Below are 18,685 nucleotides of genomic sequence, written 5' to 3' on the forward strand. Positions count from 1 at the left end.
AATACTAGATTGTTGCTGGCTACAGATGAAGGAGAAATTCATTTGGCTTCACAGTTTTAATGCAAAGCTACCTAATATGCACTTCCTGAAACAATACACACACCAAGGGGCAGCCATCCTTCAAAATCCCCAATTTTGCAATGCAGTTCTCCAAATAAAAAATATTTAATTGTGAATTGAGGGAACGATTAGGCTGTATGATACCAGAGTCCCTTCTAATTCCTGGATCCAGAAAGCGTTAAACGCTAATGGAGGATCCCATTGTTGAATTATGGGCAAGGGCCATAATGGCCCTTAAGTATGGGTCCTATGAACAAAGAAGTTGCTCTATGCCACAGGGCAAATGGGTGGACTCCCTCCCTCACCTGGCTGATAGTGAGAAAGACAAAAGAGTGTGTGGGGGGGGGAGAGCTGGGTGAGAAGCAGGCAGAGGGCGGAGAGTGAGATTTCTGCCGCAATCCGAAGCTATGACTATGGGAACTCCTCCATTGTAGGCTCAGGTGGTATATATGTGTAATGAAAGCATATATCATGAAGACACCACAGTTTCCACTGTGCCTCATTCCCAAAAGAAAACATAAACACTGGGAAAGAACCTAGAACCCCAGGAATCTTGCACTGCTCAGAGATTAGGGTGGCATGCAACAATATTAAAAAATGCATCCATTATGTGAAAGAATGTAAAAATGCATTATATTAGGGGAAATTGTTTGCAGAAATCTGTATATTAGGCAAAATTAAATACAGTATGTGTGCGATAGCGAGAAAGCACAGTAAAATGCTGATGAATCTTCAGGAGGACTTTTAAAAGAAGGGTTTGCAAACTGAACTTAAAAATGAGAAGGAATTTTTTTTTTGAGATTCCTCCATCCCCTATTGCTGGGATAGCTCAAAGTGGCAGCATATGCTTTGCAGCAGAGGCAAACATGCCCCTCTCTGCCATGTTTGCCTTTGTCCCTGCGAAAAATGCCATAGGACCATGGCATTTTTCCAGAGGCTTGAGGAAATGAATGCCCACTTCCTGACATTCTGCCACAGTCCAGCATCGCCATGGAAAGCAACATCAACCCAAGATGGATCTAGCAAATCTGAGCATGCTTGATTATGAATGACTGGGGTCGATGAGACGCCAGGGGCACAGGTTTAACCCTAACACTGTCCTTGAGTTCACCCTTTTAAATCCTTCCACAGAATGAAGAGTCACCATTCGCTCCTCCCACAAGGAAAAGGAAGCAGCTACATTGCTGGGACACAGAAAAAATACGTGATGCTGCCATTATGCCGTTGCAGGGATGACACTACTGCGTTATATCAGGCATAGGCAAACTCCGGCCCTCCAGATAATTGGGACTGCAATTCCCACCATCCCTAGCTAATAGGACCAGTGGTCAGGGATGATGGGAATTGTAGTCCCAAACATTTGGAGGGCAGGAGTTTGCCTATGCCTGTGTTATATGGACACACTGCTTGTGGCTTCACTTGCTCACAGGAGGACACATTGTTAACCACAAAAAGGTATAAGTGGGTAAGAGACTTACAGAAAAGAGAAAAATGCAGTGCCTTTCAAAGGCACGTCACCTGACTAGCTTATCTGTTGCATTTATGGGTGCTATAGAGAGTTTATGGCATGTATGTAGATAAAATCATAAATGAGGTAGCTTTTTCAAATAGCTATTTGCTTACGCTTCAATAAACAATGAGTGGTACTTGACTTGAGGAAACTCAAATGCGGCATGGTTTGCAGTACTGTTACTTCAGAAAGACAAGGTCCATGGCAATACAGAGGGTGGCAGTGTGTGAAAACAGGCAGGCTATTAAACTGCGAAAGATTGATACAGAGTGGAAGATTGCTATGGAACAAGCTGAGTGATTGGTTTTCCCAATTGGCTGTATAATCCTTTTGCTATCTGAGTAGCATTTAGTACTGTGTCAACATGCTGTTTCCACTAGGCACCTGCTGCAAACCGCTCATCTGTACACACTTGTAATTCTGATCACTTAACCTTAGAATAAATGTATGTCAATTGGTCTTCATAGCTATGCCTTTCCTCCTAATCTACCCAGAGCCAAAACCTTATGCTTAAAAAAAAAAAAAAATCTCTGCCAAGCAAATCATGCCCATACATCAAAATAGGAAACTGGTTAGCATCTGAAACTCCTTTAAAACAGTTTCGTATAGTTTTTTTAATCAGATGTGCATCCCCATGATCAAATTAACCATTTGGAGGCAGGAACTAACCAGAAAAGTGTATCACACATCAATACTGAGAGAGGCAGCAAGATAGTATGGTTAAAAAGTCTGGCCACTTGAGCAGGTAGAATTTGACTAAGATTGGGGCATGACCTTAGGCTGAACACTTGAGATTTCAGATTTATAAGTATTATTAGGGATGAGTTATGGTTGCTTTTCACCTTGAAAGTAGCAATTAGGGGCAGCTGAAACCCCACCTGAAAACACTTGAATCCTACATTTTCCTGTCACTTTTCACAGCTGCCCACAGCCAGTTTCCCTCTGTATTGTTACTGCTTCATTTGTCACGGAGCAATTTCAATCAATAAAGGGTCACATTCTTGAAATGATGGCATCATAGTGCTATGCAGCCATTGAGTTGACGTCGCTAAGGGCAAATGAAGCCAATTTAAAATGAGGGCAGTGCTTCCTGTATTAAATCACAGGAGCTAATTCTAGCCAATCAGGGATCCTGCTGACTAAAATGATCCTGGGAGAAAAGGAGGTGGGAAATCCCAGGAAAGCTCCTTTTTGATGGATGATGGATTGCAGCCACCAGGGTTGCCATATGTCCGGAATTTCCCAGACACAGTTGGGATTTGGTCGTCAAAAACTATGTCGAAAATTGCTTAAATGTCCGGGGAAATCTGGATGTCTGGCAACCTGGAACCTAGGCAAAAAAGAAAAAGAGAGCGAGAGAAGCTCAACAACTTTGCCAAAAAAAAGGCTCAACAACTTTTGTGTCCGTATTTTCACTTTTTGAAATATAGCAACCTTAGCAGCCACCCTTTTAAAGCCTTAAAGAATATTGGCAAAGCAAGAGCCTGAGGTTTACTGGCCTATTTGTCATTCTCTCTTTGTTTTCAACATTATATTTCTCTTGAATGGTGAAAGATACTTAAATGAAATTTAAAATGCATTTTTAGGACACAATTTTATGTTTCAGATTCAAATATTAGACCCCTTTCCGTTCATAAGAGAGAGAGAATAGGCTAAGTATGCATGTTGTGGAGGAACTTGTCCTTTTATCTGTCTGTCTCATTGAACATCCTCTTCCAATGACCCAAGGTTCTAGTATTATGAGAGAGGAAGAAGAATCTTTTGCATCGGTTTCCTCACATCATGCATAATTGCCAGAAGGCAACTAGCAACAGCAGCAGTGTGGAGATGGAGAAAGAGAAGCCATCCCCTGAATAGTTATTTGAGCGGCTGAAGAAGTTGATTCTTCCGAAATGCTATACAATTTCATTAGTTTTGATTAATAGGGAGTAATAATCCTACATGGAAAAGAGCCTTGCTGACTTGCTTGAGTGATGGAGATCATTCATATAGGCTGGATTTCTCTTGTGGTAATTTCACATTCGTTTGTACATTTCTGCAATGAAGTAGCAAATAAATAAAGGGCAGAATCCAGTTAAAATTCAGTACGCTTTGAATTCAGTGGGAGAGATAAGTTCACGCATAAACTCTCCCATCTCAATCCAGTAGTGGGTGGCATGATGGGGTGATGCCACTACCTGACCTCTGGCCACATACATTGCTGCCACTTACTGGAAGGTAGAAGGGGAGGCGAGAGACAGGAGAGAAGTTGTTGTGGTGCAAACAAACTAGCAGGAGTGCCAGATTGGCTCTGCTGCCGTGTTTGCACCACACTGACCCCACCGCCTTGTCCCTTGTCCCTCTATCTCCTACTACACAGAAATTATGCAAGTGACCAGGAGGTCAAGTGAGTGATAATGTTGCACTACACTGCCCACTATCAAGGACTAATGAGTGCTTAACTTTGGCTGGCTTGTACTCAAATGCCCAGAAATCCACGTAGAAACATTGCTCTGAAATTCTGCAGTCTTAAATCAGCACTGAGCTCCCAAACAATTTACAAACTTAATAAAAAAAGGCAGTGTGCTTTTCTAAACTAATTTAATTGACTAATATTTGCCCCACAGAGATTACTGCAGTGAAATAGCAGATAATAATAAGCAAGGTCTCAGCATGCTATGAGCTATAAGCTAAACTGCTAGGCTGACAGAAAAACAATCTGCCATACTAGGTAATTTCCCCCCCTTTCCAGAAATATTGGCTTCACAAAATAGTTCTATATATAACCTAAGCAGGCTGATAACTCATATTTATCTATAGCAGATGATCAGACCTTCTGTGCAGCTTCTAGATATATATATATACACTGGCATAAATATGTTTTCCTTTAGGTATGAGTATTTTTTTTAAGGAAAAAAAATCCTACATACTGTGAGTGGTGATCCTTATGTAGTCAAACTGGAATCATACATACAGAAGAGGGATAAATCAATGGGCTTGGGGGAACTCCATGGTTTGCAAAGTACCAACCCCCCCCCCAAAAAACCCTTATTAAAATCACTAATAGAAGAAATAACCCAAAACATGCCAGTGAGAACTAAGCATGCTTAGTAGCCACTGGGAATTTCAATTCAGTTCACATTTGAAGGCGAACGTACATATTTTGCACTTTCTGAAACCCTATGCCAACAGAAACATAGCTGATCCCTTTAAAACTCGCATTTCTCTGAATTTTGCAATGCACTTCTCCAGCTAAGCAACATGGACAGAAATGCACATACTAGGGTATGAATGAACATTAATGAAAACAGATACAAAATATTATATACAGAGGAATGGCTTTGCAAAATTGCATACAAAAATGTGTGTATTAGAAGTTTACCCTAAAATAGTAATGAATTTTCTTGAGATCATTAAAAAAAAGAAAAAGCTGAGGAAAAGTGGGGAACTGAACTTAAAATTGACTGAACTGAAACTGACCAATTTGCCCATCATGGCTTGTGGCATCCTGGGAGTATAAATTATCCTATAAAGGAGAAGTACTAAACTTTGCTTCTGTGTTATGGCTGACCCAAACTTATTAATTTTATGCGTTGCAAGTATTATTTTTAGCCAGTGAGCATCTTTATCTGCTATAAACAAACACAGCATGTTATGTTTCATTAATTCTGCCAGTATCCACAAACTGAGTTTAATGCTAATGATGACCCAAGTGCCATTTCATTCAGATTTCCACAATTGCAACAATAATAATCATCATAATAATGAATGAACAACTGTCTATTAGTACAGTCTCATCTGTACTAATTTGTCTCATCTGTACTTGCTTTATATCGATTAGTAGAACTCAGTGGAGGCTGGTGCCCATTTGGCACAAAGCAAGGAGGCCAACTCTAGGTGGCGCCAGAGCCAACGACAGGCAGAGCCAACTAATTCTAATTTTGTCCCCATCTTCTTCCCTGCTAAGTTCTACAAGGGGAACAAATAAGACGAAGCTAATAGCTGTTCCCTGGAGTGGATGTAAGCATTGCTTGCAGATTGTCAGGCTGACGATCAAAGAGCCTAAAGGACTAATCTTAGCTCCAAAGCAGCTTTTAAAAACAGAATTCAGTTTACCTGAAGAGGCAAAGACTATTACTGGGCAACTGTGGGATTTATACAGGCTAACCCATCTTGGTTAACCCACCCCCTTAGAACTCTTGTGAGATCCTGCATGATCCACAGGAATTCAGTTTCTAAAATTCTGATGTAAGTCAAGTCCTGAACTAATACGTAGATCAGAATGTAATTATCCATTGGATTCTGCACATTTATGCATTTCGCAGTACAGAGGTGTTGTTGTAGTTGTTGTTGTTTAGTCGTTTAGTCGTGTCCGACTCTTCGTGACCCCATGGACCAGAGCACGCCAGGCACTCCTGTCTTCCATTGCCTCCCGCAGTACAGCGGTACCTCAGGTTAAGTACTTAATTTGTTCTGGAGGTCTGTTCTTAACATGAAGCCCCCACTTTAGTTAATGGGGCCTCCTGCTGCCGCTGCGCCGCAGGAGCACAATTTCCGTTCTTATCCTGAAGCAAAGTTCTTAACCTTAACTATTTCTGGGTTAGCAGAGTAACCTGAAGCGTATGTAACCTGAAGCGTATGTAACTCGAGGTACCACTGTACAGTTCTTTGTTCAAAAATACATAAAAGGTGTGTTTTGGATATGTTATTACCCCTAGATACCTTGGAATTTACCTCAAGATGGAAAAATGGTCCCAGACCCATTTGTGTTACATTTTTCAGGCATCTCGGTTATTGTTAAATAGATAATGTTCCCTATTTGTTGTTATCCTACCTGCCCTGAGCCCAGTGTCAGGAGGGGAGGGCAGGATACAAATAAAAAAGTGTTTATTAATTATTATTATTATTATTATTATTATTATTATTATTATTATCTACCCTGAATTTGAATTTAGTTGCTGTATGTGAAGGACAGCCAACACAATGAACTCCAGATGTTGTTGGAATCCCACCAGTCCTAGTCAACATGATCAATGAAAACATAAGAGCCCCGCTAGAGCAAGCCAAAGGCCCATCTGGTCCAGCACCCTCTTCTCATAGTGGCCAGCCAGCTGCTGGTATTGCAGAGGCATCCCAGGTGGATCCTGGAGGTTGTACACAGGCCATCATGGATCAAGGATGATGGAAGTTGTAGTTCAACAAAGCTGTAGTCCAACCGCACTTTGAGGACACGTTGGGTGGAATTCAACATGGTGCTATTATAAATGCTCCATCTGCACAAGCACATCAACTTGCCGGACGGAACAATCCCCCTCCTTGTGTACTTTTCTGGGGGGTTCTCCCACACCCACCCCAAGCTACAGTGGTACCTCGGGTTAAGTACTTAATTTGTTCCGGAGGTCCGTTCTTAAGCTGAAACTGTTCTTAACCTGAAGCACCACTTTAGCTAATGGGGCCTCCTGCTGCTGCCGTGCCACCGGAGCACGATTTCTGTTCTCATCCTGAAGCAAAGTTCTTAACCCGAGGTACTCTTTCTGGGTTAGCGGTGTCTGTAACCTGAAGCGTATGTAACCTGAGGTACCACTGTAATTACTGGGGGGAGGGGCAATTGTAAGTCCCCTATTGTAAGTCATCAACAACGACTGCTATTTTTCTACAAAAAGAGGTGTCAGAACTCTCCATGAATGCCTCCTTTGTTCTCTTATAATTGCAATGGCACCCATTTGAGAGCTGCTGGAACTGAGTTCCAGCTGGAAACCCCCCCCCCTGTCAACTACCATGGAACAATTTATACTTTTATCCTTTGTTATTACCTGAATTTATTGTTTTCCATCTGTGGGACAGGTGACGTACATGCTATGCTTTCAAAGAGTGAATGCATCTTTATGAGTTTTCATGGATTAAGGATAAAAATCTGATGCCATTCAGTATGACGGGTGATTATGTTAAGGCCCTTGTTTATCACGGCACTTGCCATTTTTTGTAACCTTCACGGGGTTTTTAAAAAATGACTCCATATTTATTCGGTGGTAATGTCATTAATCAGGGACAAGTCTTCTCCATTATTGTTTTAAAATGTATTAAAGAAGTAACTGCATGCCTCACACAACAGAAAATTGACAATGTCCCCACATCACTCTGACATACTCCTTGTTTATCCAGCAGCTTTACAAATGCAAATACTAATCAGGACCTTCTTCTGGTAGATATTAAGTCATTTTTATGTTTAAAGAACTGTTTGCTCATTAGGCCTATGAACTCTGTGCCTAGAGCTTACATTGAGTGAGCACCTTACAGTATTTATTTTGAGTGGATGCCTTATTTGAAATGTTACAGTAGAGTCCTATAATGTCCAAACGGATATAAGTCCCACTGAATTCAGTGGGGCTTACTCCCAGGTAAGTAGGTAGAGAATTGCTGCCTTAGATAAATAAAATGAGTTCATTAGGTCACAAGAGCCACCTCAGATCTGACTTACCTGTGGTAGTGAACTGAGCATTTTGGTAAATCTGTACAGTCTTTTTTCTTTCTTTTTTTAAAGGAAACAACAACCATGAACGCAAAAGTGAAAGTTAAGACTCAGCTATATTACTCAAAAAACAGCATTTTGAATGCATTACAAACATGCAACACCAGATGGCGCTGGAGAGCAAACAAAATTCCTATGCGATTTTCCATTGTGTGTTTTTTCCTTTTGTAATGATTTAATTTCTGACTTATTTATAGCAGGGAGATTTTCTGTGTGTAGATCCACCTTTACTTTTACAGAACTATAAGTAAGGTTTCAATAGCCCTGGGGATTATCTAGTCCAGTAACAAAAATAGTTTGGAGGAGGGAATCAAAACTCCATCAGGTAACTACTGAGACATATTTAAATTACCCTTCCTTGACATTTGTTCTGTATGTTTTGGAAACTGAGAACATTTTCTCTCCCTCAGCTAAATGTTCTGCCTCATTGTGCTGTTTGTTTTATTTCCCCCATAGTCTCTGTATTTAGAACTGCTTTAATTTCCCCTCTGTAAATCCATTAGCAACTGATCACACCTTAGGTTGTCCCTATGTAGCAATTTAATCCTGTTTAGGTCAGAAGAAGAAAACTGATTTGCAGCTGGCCTTGCATTGACCTTTCACCCCATCTCCACCATCTCTTTTATCTCCAGTCAGATTCAGCCATCCATTATTCCTTCTTCTACAGCTAGGTCTTGGATCATCTGCAGATTATTAGCTATACAGGTTGTGCTCAAGTTACTGTTAAATTATTACAAGCTATCCTGCAGCATGATTTCTGACAGAATTTCTGACTGGCTGCCAAGTTCAAGGTGTTACTATTGGTATTTAAACCCTTAATGGCGTGGGACCAGTTTAGTTAAGGGATCACTTTACCCCATATACGCCCACTCAGTTGCTTGGATCTGCAGAACTTGCTTGTTTACATGTGGCACTGAATCTTAAATTGACATGCGTAGGATTGTGCTGACCTGTGGGACTCTCCCTAGGCCATGTCCCTTCTCCCCAGGACATGCTCCTGGATGTTTTTGCCTGGCTGGAATGTGTCTTCAAACCTCTCCCTTGTCTGAATGGAGGATGGAGAGGTCTGAGTGTAACCATTCCTGAATTTTGTGCTATTCAAATATAACATACAAAGGTCAAAGCCATATCCATTGCAACCTTCCCCTGTGCGCCCACCCCCCACTGGAATGTGGCCCCTGGAAATTTGTCCGCAACAGAGCAACATGCTCTGAAAAAGGGCCCCCACCCCTCTTTTAAAACATGGTGCTAATGCTTTTAAGTCTGGATTTATCTCATTCACCCCAAGAGTGCAAGAGGTTTCAATGCACTTTGAAGCAGCAATCTTGAAATCAGTATTATCTTTTGTATAATCCATGATTTTTAAAATACATGTAAGCAGGAAACTTTAACGAACAGATACAAATAATTCAGATGCAACAGCACCCTTCCCATGCAACACAGACAATACTAAAGTAACGGACAGTGCTATTTTTCTTTGCCAACAGGTCAGTGCTATATGGGATGCCGAAAGTATTGTGGTTTGGGGGAAATGGCATGAAGGTTTTAGGAGAGAACGAGTGGGATCATCCAAAGCAAATATTTCCAGACCAAACAAGGTGAAGCCAGACGTTATTTTGAAAGCAAAACAAGTTATACTTACATTTAATGCTTGTGTTCAAACTCTTTGGAGCAGATGAATCAACAGCAGCTGAATTAACAAAACAAAACAAAAAGTTGTTTATCTATGTTTTCAGTATTTTGCTTTCAAATTACAGGAAAGAGTAATGTATGACCTGCTTCTAAGCGATAGGGTTGTTGAAAGTCTGGATTCAATTAAAAGCGTGCTCTTAAGTAACCTCCTTCTCTAAACCTTTTATTTAGAAATCTAACCGCAGTATGGGATATATAAAAGAGGAAATTATTTGTGGTAGGTTTCTATTTCTTCTTCGTTGATTATGAGGCCAAATCCTCAGCTGTAGCTTAAAATTTTGGTGGCTAAGGCTGCATATGGAAGAACGAATGTGACGTGGGGTGCATAGCATCATGCTCCCTACACAGGCTTGGTTTAATGCTTGAAACAGAGATAGTGTGCTCACAGTTAAGATGCTTGCATGGCTCCATCTCATTACCATGAACAACTGCCGGAGCCCTGCATTTTAAAAGATTAAGCATTGCATGTGACATTGATGTGATAAGGTTATCTTTCAACATCTCAACTCAGCTGTTACCTTCTTCCAAGACAGTAATGCCCACTCACATCACAAAGAACTCATAACCCACCTACTCTCAGCAGCCAAAAACATCAAAACCAGACACTGGAGAGACCTGTCAGGAGCAAGCATGGACCAATAGTACCAAATATTATGGGAAACAGCCTTACTAGAAAAATCAACCAATGAACTGAAACTGGTGCGGGGACAAATAGAGGAAGACGCCTTCACTCCAGTATGGCACTCCTTTATCAAATACACAGCCCAACAAGACAATGACCAAAATCCATCAACAACATACAAATCAATATGGCTAACCTGCAATCCAAAACACCCACCCACCCACTCCACTCACACATGAAAACAAAGATCACCACAGCCAATCACAAACAACCACACCCTAGGCCAACCCCAACTTCTCTCACCACCAAAGGAACACAAGCAAATAGCAAAGAGAACCTGCACAAGCGATGCCGACGCAAAACCCCACGCATACGTTAAGTAAAATAGAAACATCACCACTCGATCCTACCCCCACCCATCATGGCCCCCGCCACCTCTTCCCCCCTTTTCTTCCTAATGTAACACTAATGTCTCAACATATGAAACCGATCTGTAGAAAATGTAGCATGAAAAAAGAGACATTGCACATACTTTTGTAAACCAAGAAATCTTTAATAAAAAATACATTTTAAAAACCCTTCAGCTGTTACCTTAGTAATTAACTGAGTAAATAGTACATCACGCATTAAGCAAGATGGACATTTTGCACTGTGGGTTAAACCACAGAGCCTAGGACTTGCCGATCAGAAGGTCGGCGGTTCGAATCCCCATGACGGGGTGAGCTCCTGTTGCTTGGTTCCAGCTCCTGCCAACCTAGCAGTTTGAAAGCATGTCAAAGTGCAAGTAGATAAATAAGTATCATTCCAGCGGGAAGGTAAACGACGTTTCCGTGCGCTGCTCTGGTTCGCCAGAAGCGGCTTAGTCATGTTGGCCACATGACCCGGAAGCTGTACGCTGGCTCCCTCGGCCAATAAAGCGAGATGATGCTGCAACCCCAGAGTCGGTCACAACTGGACCTAATGGTCAGGGGTCCCTTGACCTTTACTACGCAAAGGTAAAAGATCCAAGGTAATTAACAATGGTTAATTACCTCCAAAAATTGTTCTTTATTCCATAAGGGGGTGGGGGAGACCCTCAATATATTATTTTTAATATAGGACCAAACATCCAAATTAATAACTTCAGCCACAACTTGACTAGAGCATACAGAAAGTGTATTCAACACATCAGAAGGCCAGAGGGTCAAATCCCTTATATTCTGAATGGCTTTCTTCCTTTGGGTGTGTTTAACAACTCACCGACTGCAAGCAGAATACTTCCTGAGTTTGGGCAATGCAAGGTATTCTGATATCTTTACTCTATTTTTATGAGCAAACAACAGCAGTGGTATGTCTTAGCCAGCTTAAAGAGCAGAAGACTTTCAGCTCCCTGTAGTCACTGGGCTTGCGATTTACACCAGCTGATTATTTTGTTGTACAGTCTGTGCATACTCACTTGAATGTAAGGTCAAGCGAACATCAGAGGGGTTTGCTCTCAATTAAATATGTCCAGGGCTGCATACAGGGGGTAGAGCAGGGACCCCAGACTCTTCATTTTTAGGTGTGTGTGTGTGTGTTTAAGTATCTCAGCCAAATATTTCTGAAGAAAGAACATGTGGAAGCAACTCTGATGCTTTGGCACTTGGTAGGCAGCACCACTGCTAGGGATACTTGATCACTGTTACTAGGCAGACCGTGTAACCCTCATTTTGCTAGGCAGACAGTGGGCCCTCATTTTATCTTTGAGGGTTTTTGATTTTTTACAATCAAGTGGTTGAGAGTGGATTTCATGCTCTTTATTCAGCTCATAGTGGTGAGGAGGAATGGAAGTTCCCCCAGAATGTCTGCTTTATATACATTATTTACGCAATGGGTCCCACGGGATTGGCTAATTCCGGGATTCTCCTGTAGGCCAATCAGGTTGCGGATTCACTTCCACCTGAAGCTGGATTGGGTGGCTCCTGTGGACCAATCAGACTGTTGCATTCTGGATCCTATTGTTCTAGGACCAATCAGACTGCTGCAATTTGGATCCTATTCAACTCAGTACATAACAATTGTCTTCTCCTTCCCCACTTTTATCTTCACAACAGTCCTGTAGGGTAGGCTGTGGGCTGGTAGTTTTAGACACTAAAGTTTTGAAACTGCACACACATAGAATATTGCTAGCTTGTTACTTTCTCAGGGTCGGCAAACTTTTTGTTTGTTTTGATATTCAGCTAGTATGGAACCTCCTGAGATAACAAAATCCCAACCTTCCTCTGCTTCCATTCTAATCAAAACCTCATTGTTCTGCCTACACATTGGCTGCTAAGAGCCCTGAGAAATCAAGGGTACTGTACAGAAGGGCTTATTCTGCAGACCTGTTTAGACAAATGGGTCCCAAGCAAACGTGGAAACACATGGATGGATGGGAGTCCTCCTCAGTTGCTCCAGGAACAGCCACCTTATCCTTGTCAGAAGTCACCAGGTGTTGCTCAAGCCCACCTCAGAATTACTGTTCTTTGGTAGGGTCAGATTATGTGGATGCATGGAATCTGTTACATATATTTATAATTTAGAAAATTGTTTCAAATTAGCTTTGCATCTCCCAAGCTACACATATATATAACAAGCTATCTGTTTACTAAGGCACACCAGGTGGGCTCTTGGAGCCAAACTACAAGATAATGTGAAATCCCCAGGATCGAAATAAGACAACCTGACTGGAAGGAAAATGCCTCCCTAATCCAAAATATGTCAGTAAATGAGCTTGGGAGTGAAAGCAAAACCTTTCCATTCAAGATGAATGTTTTCTGTTCTTAGGCATGATACAACTCATACTAAAACCAGAATACCTAAGGGAACAATGGATGTTAGTATTGCTATTTCAATACCTGCACCTCAGGGATACAATGGCATTATGGGGGGGGGGGGGGGAGTCATAAGCAGTGCACTACTTATATTTTCACATGCAGAGCTTTTATTTAAGCAAACCTGCCATTTTTCTCCATTTCCCCTGTTTAGCCCAGTAGGGAACTGGTGGAAAAGATTTGCAATGCATAAAAAGAAATCCTTCACAGGTTTTAATTTTGTGCTTTGATTCTTTCAAATGACTCTGTGCAGAGTTTAAATGCTTAGAACTGAGCTTTGAGGGAGATTTCTTCTGAATGCCTGAAACCTGGGTCAAATGTGGCTGCGACTTGCCACTCGGTGTAAAAAGGTTTGCAGCTTAAAAAGAGCACACCAGAGTTTGTTCCAGTGAGCAGTTTCAACGTGGGAGCGAAAGTAAGACTTGAAGTTGATTTGGACAAATGAGATCTTCCATCCGAGGTCCTGGCGTGTGAAGAATTCGTCCCCATAAATTTTGGCTTCAGCTTCAAGGAATGTAATGGACTGAAAGAATTGGCTGAAGGTCATGCGAGTCCTTGAATTAGTTCCTTCATGTTCTGTTGGGAACCTCTTCTTTCCATCTTTACAATGTGGGGGCAGAGAGCAGAGATAAGATGCTGCTCAGCTTTGTTGTTGTTGTTTAGTCGTGTCCAACTCTTTGTGACCCCATGGACCAGAACACACCAGGCACTCCTGTCTTCTACTACCTCCCGCAGTTTGGTCAAACTCATGTTCATAGCTTCGAGAACACCATCCAACCATCTCGTCCTCTGTCATCCCCTTCTCCTTGTGCCCTCCATCTTTCCCAATATCAGGGTCTTTTCCAGGGAGTCTTCTCTTCTCATGAGGTGGCCAAAGTATTGGCCTTCCAGTGAGCACTCAGGGCTGATTTCCTTAAGAATGGAGAGGTTTGATCTTCTTGCAGTCCATGGGACTCTCAAGAGTCTCCTCCAGCACCATAATTCAAAAGCCTCAATTCTTTGGCGATCAGCCTTCTTTATGGTCCAGCTCTCACTTCCATACATCACTACCGGGAAAACCATAGCTTTAACTATACAGACCTTTGTTGGCAAGGTGATGTCTCTACTTTTTAAGATGCTGTCTAGGTTTGTCATTGCTTTTCTCCCAAGAAGCAGGCGTCTTTTAATTTCGTGACTGCTGTCACCATCTGCAGTGATCACGGAGCCCAAGAAAGTAAAATCTCTCACTTAGCAGGTGTGAATTATGGATGCCTCCCCTCACGTAGTTGAGATGCTTCTGAACATTTATGAGCATGAGTTTTCCAATGGTGAAAGTTTGGGTGCTTTGCCTTCAATAATCCTAGCTGTTTCTTCTCTGTGTGATTTAAATGCATTGGAGGCCAAAGGTGGACAAATGTTACTACTGTCAGAAAACGGGCAGGGGTACCTATGCATGATGGCATATTAAAAGAGAAAACACACAAACACACCTGTGGTATTTTTGGTAGGTATATTTTGTAACATGTAACTGATGCAATAATAGTGGATTTATACAGGACCGTCCACAAATCATTCTTCTTATTAGTTCTTCAATACTTCCCAAATAAGGGACGCGGGTGGCGCTGTGGGTTAAACCACAGAGCCTAGGACTTGCCGATCAGAAGGTCGGCGGTTCGAATCCCCGTGACGGGGTGAGCTCCCGTTGCTCGGTCACTGGTCCTGCCAACCTAGCAGTTCGAAAGCACGTCAAAGTGCAAGTAGATAAATAGGTACCGCTCTGGTGGGAAGGTAAATGGCGTTTCCATGCGCTGCTCTGGTTCACTAGAAGCGGCTTAGTCATGCTGGCCACATGACTCGGAAGCTGTACGCCGGCTCCCTTGGCCAATAAAGCAGGATGAGTGCCGCAACCCCAGAGTCGGTCACGACTGGACCTAATGGTCAGGGGTCCCTTTACCTTTACCTTACTTCCCAAATGCATTTTTGCTATCTGGAAGGGCACTCTTACACTTCAGCGCAACAAAAGTAGGACAAACCTCCCTGGACTCTTCAATATTTGTGATACACACCAGTTGCAGGATTTCAGCAGGAGAACTGTAGACCCCAGATCTCACCGCATCATGCAAGATAGGACTCTGGTCTTGGAACCTCAAAGCGTATTTAACATACAAGACCAGACTGTGCTAAGTAGGAAGCATGATGGAATTGCCTTAAGGAACAGAACTGGAACGAACCAGGAATCAGTCCACCCACAGGCCCAGGAAATAACTTTGCACAGGCATTAAAGATGACATAATAAAAAAAAATCAGCAGCAGCATCACCTTCATCTTTCATTCATGTAGGCGGGACTGCAACACAGATTTTGCTCATGGTCACATGTTTTTTTTCTGAATCAAGGATTGAGGCACCTGTGACCCCCCCAGAAGTTGTTGGACTCCCATCATCCCTACCAAGGAACACGGATGGCGCTGTGGTCTAAACCACCAAGCCTCTTGGACTTGACAATCGGAAGGTCGGCAGTTCAAATCTGTGCAACAGGAGAGCTCCTGTTGCTCTGTCCTAGCTCCTGCCAACCTAGTAATGTGAAAGCATACCAGTTCGAGTAGATAAATAGGTACCACTGTGGTGGGAAGGTAAACAGCGTTTCCGTGCACTCTGGCTTCCGTCACAGTGTTCTGTTGCTCTAGAATCGGTTTAGTCATGCTGGCCACATGACCCAGAAAACTGTCTGTGGACAAACACTGGCTCCCTTGGCCTGAAAGTGGAGAAAGTAGAGAAAGCGCTGCACCCCAAAATCAAATTTGACTGGACTTAACTGCCCAGGGGTCCTTTACCTTTACCATCCCTAACCACTGGCCATGCTGGCTGGGATTGATGAAGCCCAACAACACCTGGAGGACCACAGTTTCCCCATCCCTGTTCTAAGTAGTGACTACCTCACTTGCTAGACAAAACAGGGAATTAAAACTCAACTCTCAATATGTATTTAAGATTTTGAGACATAACATTTGGAAATGCGATCCCTTAGAAATTACTCTCACACTCTGGTTTTGCATTTAAGAAATACTCTCTTAGGCCTAAGTTTTTCTGCCAGTTGCTAAGATGCCCGTCAACCGCCAAAGAAACAAGTCCCGTTATGTGATTGTAGCTATCAGCTTGATGGGCACACTTATTATTTGACAGTCCAAATACCTTTGGCAGATAGCAATTTTCTGTAATGTGTAGACATGTGATCTTGAATGATGTACTGGCTTGACAACTTGCATGAAGAACTGGGAGAAAAGGCTAAGAAAACAAAACAAAAAATGTTTTTTCAGTCAATGGGCTTAAGAAGTACCTTGCACATTCATTTATTTTGAAAGATCTGGATTCTTACACAAAGAAATACACTGTATGAGAAATCTGAAGCAAAATAAGTGATAATTCAGCATAGCTTCTCCACTCCTGTTTGATTACTCAGTCACTACAGTTTACAATAAATAATGTATGAGTTCTCTCTCTGTATTCTTATTAAATCACAATTTTTATGTATCATCTGCCATTGAAGCTCTCATGAGAACATGGTGCTTGCTGTTGTTTAATCTTCAATATCATCTTCATTTGGAAAGATTTAAAAGGGATGGAGGCGGAAAAGCAGAAAGAGATGTATGCATGGCTATTTTCACTGCACTACAAATATGCAGCCAGGACTTTGTTTTTTAGATTCAATGAGTAAGTGAGAAACATATAAAAGTTTGGGAAATCTGAATACCTTCTTCCATTACTTCTCCTTTCCAAAGTTGCCACTCTAAAATATTCATCACACGTGATGTCATCATGTAACTATAACTGTAGTCCTGCAAACAGGGTCACTAGCTGACCATAAACTAAATTAAACTGTAGCTGAGGGTTGCTTTGGGGCCAGTTGCATAAAAAGAAGTGACAATATTCTTTTTCTCCTTCAGGTTTTGTTTTATATACCTTGGAGAATTGTGGATCTTCACTGCAGTAAGAGCTTCTCCCCCACTACCTAAAATGCAAATAGCAGCTGCAGGGGTGTCATCCATATTGGAACCCGGACATGCAATACAGGCAGGCTTTAACCTTATGCCCTCCTCTGAGGTCCAGGTCAGGTCCCTGACGCCTGCAATTTGCATTTGAAAAAACCTCCTGTCAGCCTCCTTGTGTTCTGCCCTACTACTACCAATGGTCTTTTGCTGGAAACAGAAGTTGGAGAGATGGGAAGCAGAGCTCACCCCACCGGCTCTTCAGTGACCAACCTGCTCCATTAGGCTTCCTCTCCCTCAACAATCACCTAGGGGCATCCGACTGGCTCCATGGGAGAGGTGGGAAGCAGAGCTCACTCCATTAGCTTTGCTTAAAGACCACCTGTATCAGGAACCTCCTAGCCCTCAGCTGCACCAACTGGTTATTATAAGAACAACTGTTTAATTGTTGGTTCCCAAATTAGATCTGTTCATCTTCCCGCTCTGTCCCTTCTCCCTTGTGTGCTGTGTGTGTGTGTGTTTAGATTGTAAGCCTATGGGCAGGGACAGTCTTATTTTAATTGTATGCAAGCCAATCCTTTTGTCTAAAGGGTAGGTTACAAACCAGGGTTACCAGATGTCCCCAGTTCCTGGGGACAGTCCCCAGATTTGCAAATCTGTCCCCGGACAAATTCCGTCCCCGGAATGTCCCCTGATCAGTCAAAACAAAGGGGGAAGTGGGCAGGAGATCGGGGGAAGCTCAGATGTCACAGGAGTTTGCCAGTTTTTGCCCAGTTTTAAAAAAAACTCAGAGCTTCACAGGGTGTGAAAGAAGGGCTTTGCTCCTTTATACAATATGCATGTGTGCTTGGGCCCAGGGTCTTTTGCCTCACCATCCCCACTACTGATTCCCTGTTGCTACTCTGCTTCGAAGAAGAAGAAGAAGAAGAAGAAGAAGAAGAAGAAGAAGAGGTGTCCCTGGATTCATTGAAAAAAATCTGGTAACCATATTACAAATGCTCTACCTAAGTAAGTAAGTAAGATAGAGAGATATCCAACTGTGTGGGTCCATTTGATTCATGGGCTTCTGTTCATGCCAACAGGACTTTCTTATCCCCCCTGCACCCCCACATGTGCCCCCAATCTTTTCCAGATGGCTGGGTGACCCCCTCCTGGAGAGAATTAGGGGCATGGGGGGCCTGCAAGGGGAAGGCAATGCCTGTCATGTCTGCTGGTGCAGCGCTGGCTCTCACCCACAGATACTTCACTACGTCAGTTCAAGTCTGCGTTGGCAGCTGGAGCTGTAAAAGTGATTGACTGTTGAATGTTTTGCGCTGCCAAGGGGCAATGTTAATTGTCAGTGTTAGGCTCCAGCATTTTTATTTGGTAGGAAGGCAGGGATAAAAGCAATCTGAAGTGGGTGTCCATATGTGATGGGCAGTGTGGGTCACAGTAACCCTTTCCGGCAACTTGAAGTTAAAGTGGTACCATTAAAGTAATTTTCCTGAATGCATTCCCCA

At 42.5% G+C, this 18,685-nt stretch overlaps 1 protein-coding gene across 12 annotated transcripts in view; it reads right to left on the reverse strand.

Annotated features, from left to right (window-relative positions):
• Positions 1-18,685, reverse strand: part of LOC310674292 (spermatogenesis-associated protein 7 homolog) — a 55,900-nt gene that overhangs the window by 24,062 nt on the left and 13,153 nt on the right. For 7 of the 12 annotated variants that reach the window (XM_083433375.1, XM_083433365.1, XM_083433364.1 and 4 more), the window contains 2 exons: positions 16,393-16,485; positions 9,721-9,768 (listed from right to left, as the gene is read on the reverse strand). In XM_083433375.1, the coding sequence (XP_083289501.1) occupies positions 9,721-9,768; positions 16,393-16,485 (141 nt within the window). Of the gene's footprint in view, positions 1-3,511; positions 3,606-9,720; positions 9,769-10,156; positions 10,210-16,392; positions 16,486-18,685 lie in introns of those variants that run through there. The other 5 variants (XM_083433371.1, XM_083433373.1, XM_083433372.1 and 2 more) reach the window with 2 other exon arrangements.

The sequence above is a fragment of the Podarcis tiliguerta genome (genome assembly GCF_965153285.1).
Source record: "Podarcis tiliguerta genome assembly, chromosome: 3".
Taxonomy (NCBI): domain Eukaryota; kingdom Metazoa; phylum Chordata; class Lepidosauria; order Squamata; family Lacertidae; genus Podarcis; species Podarcis tiliguerta.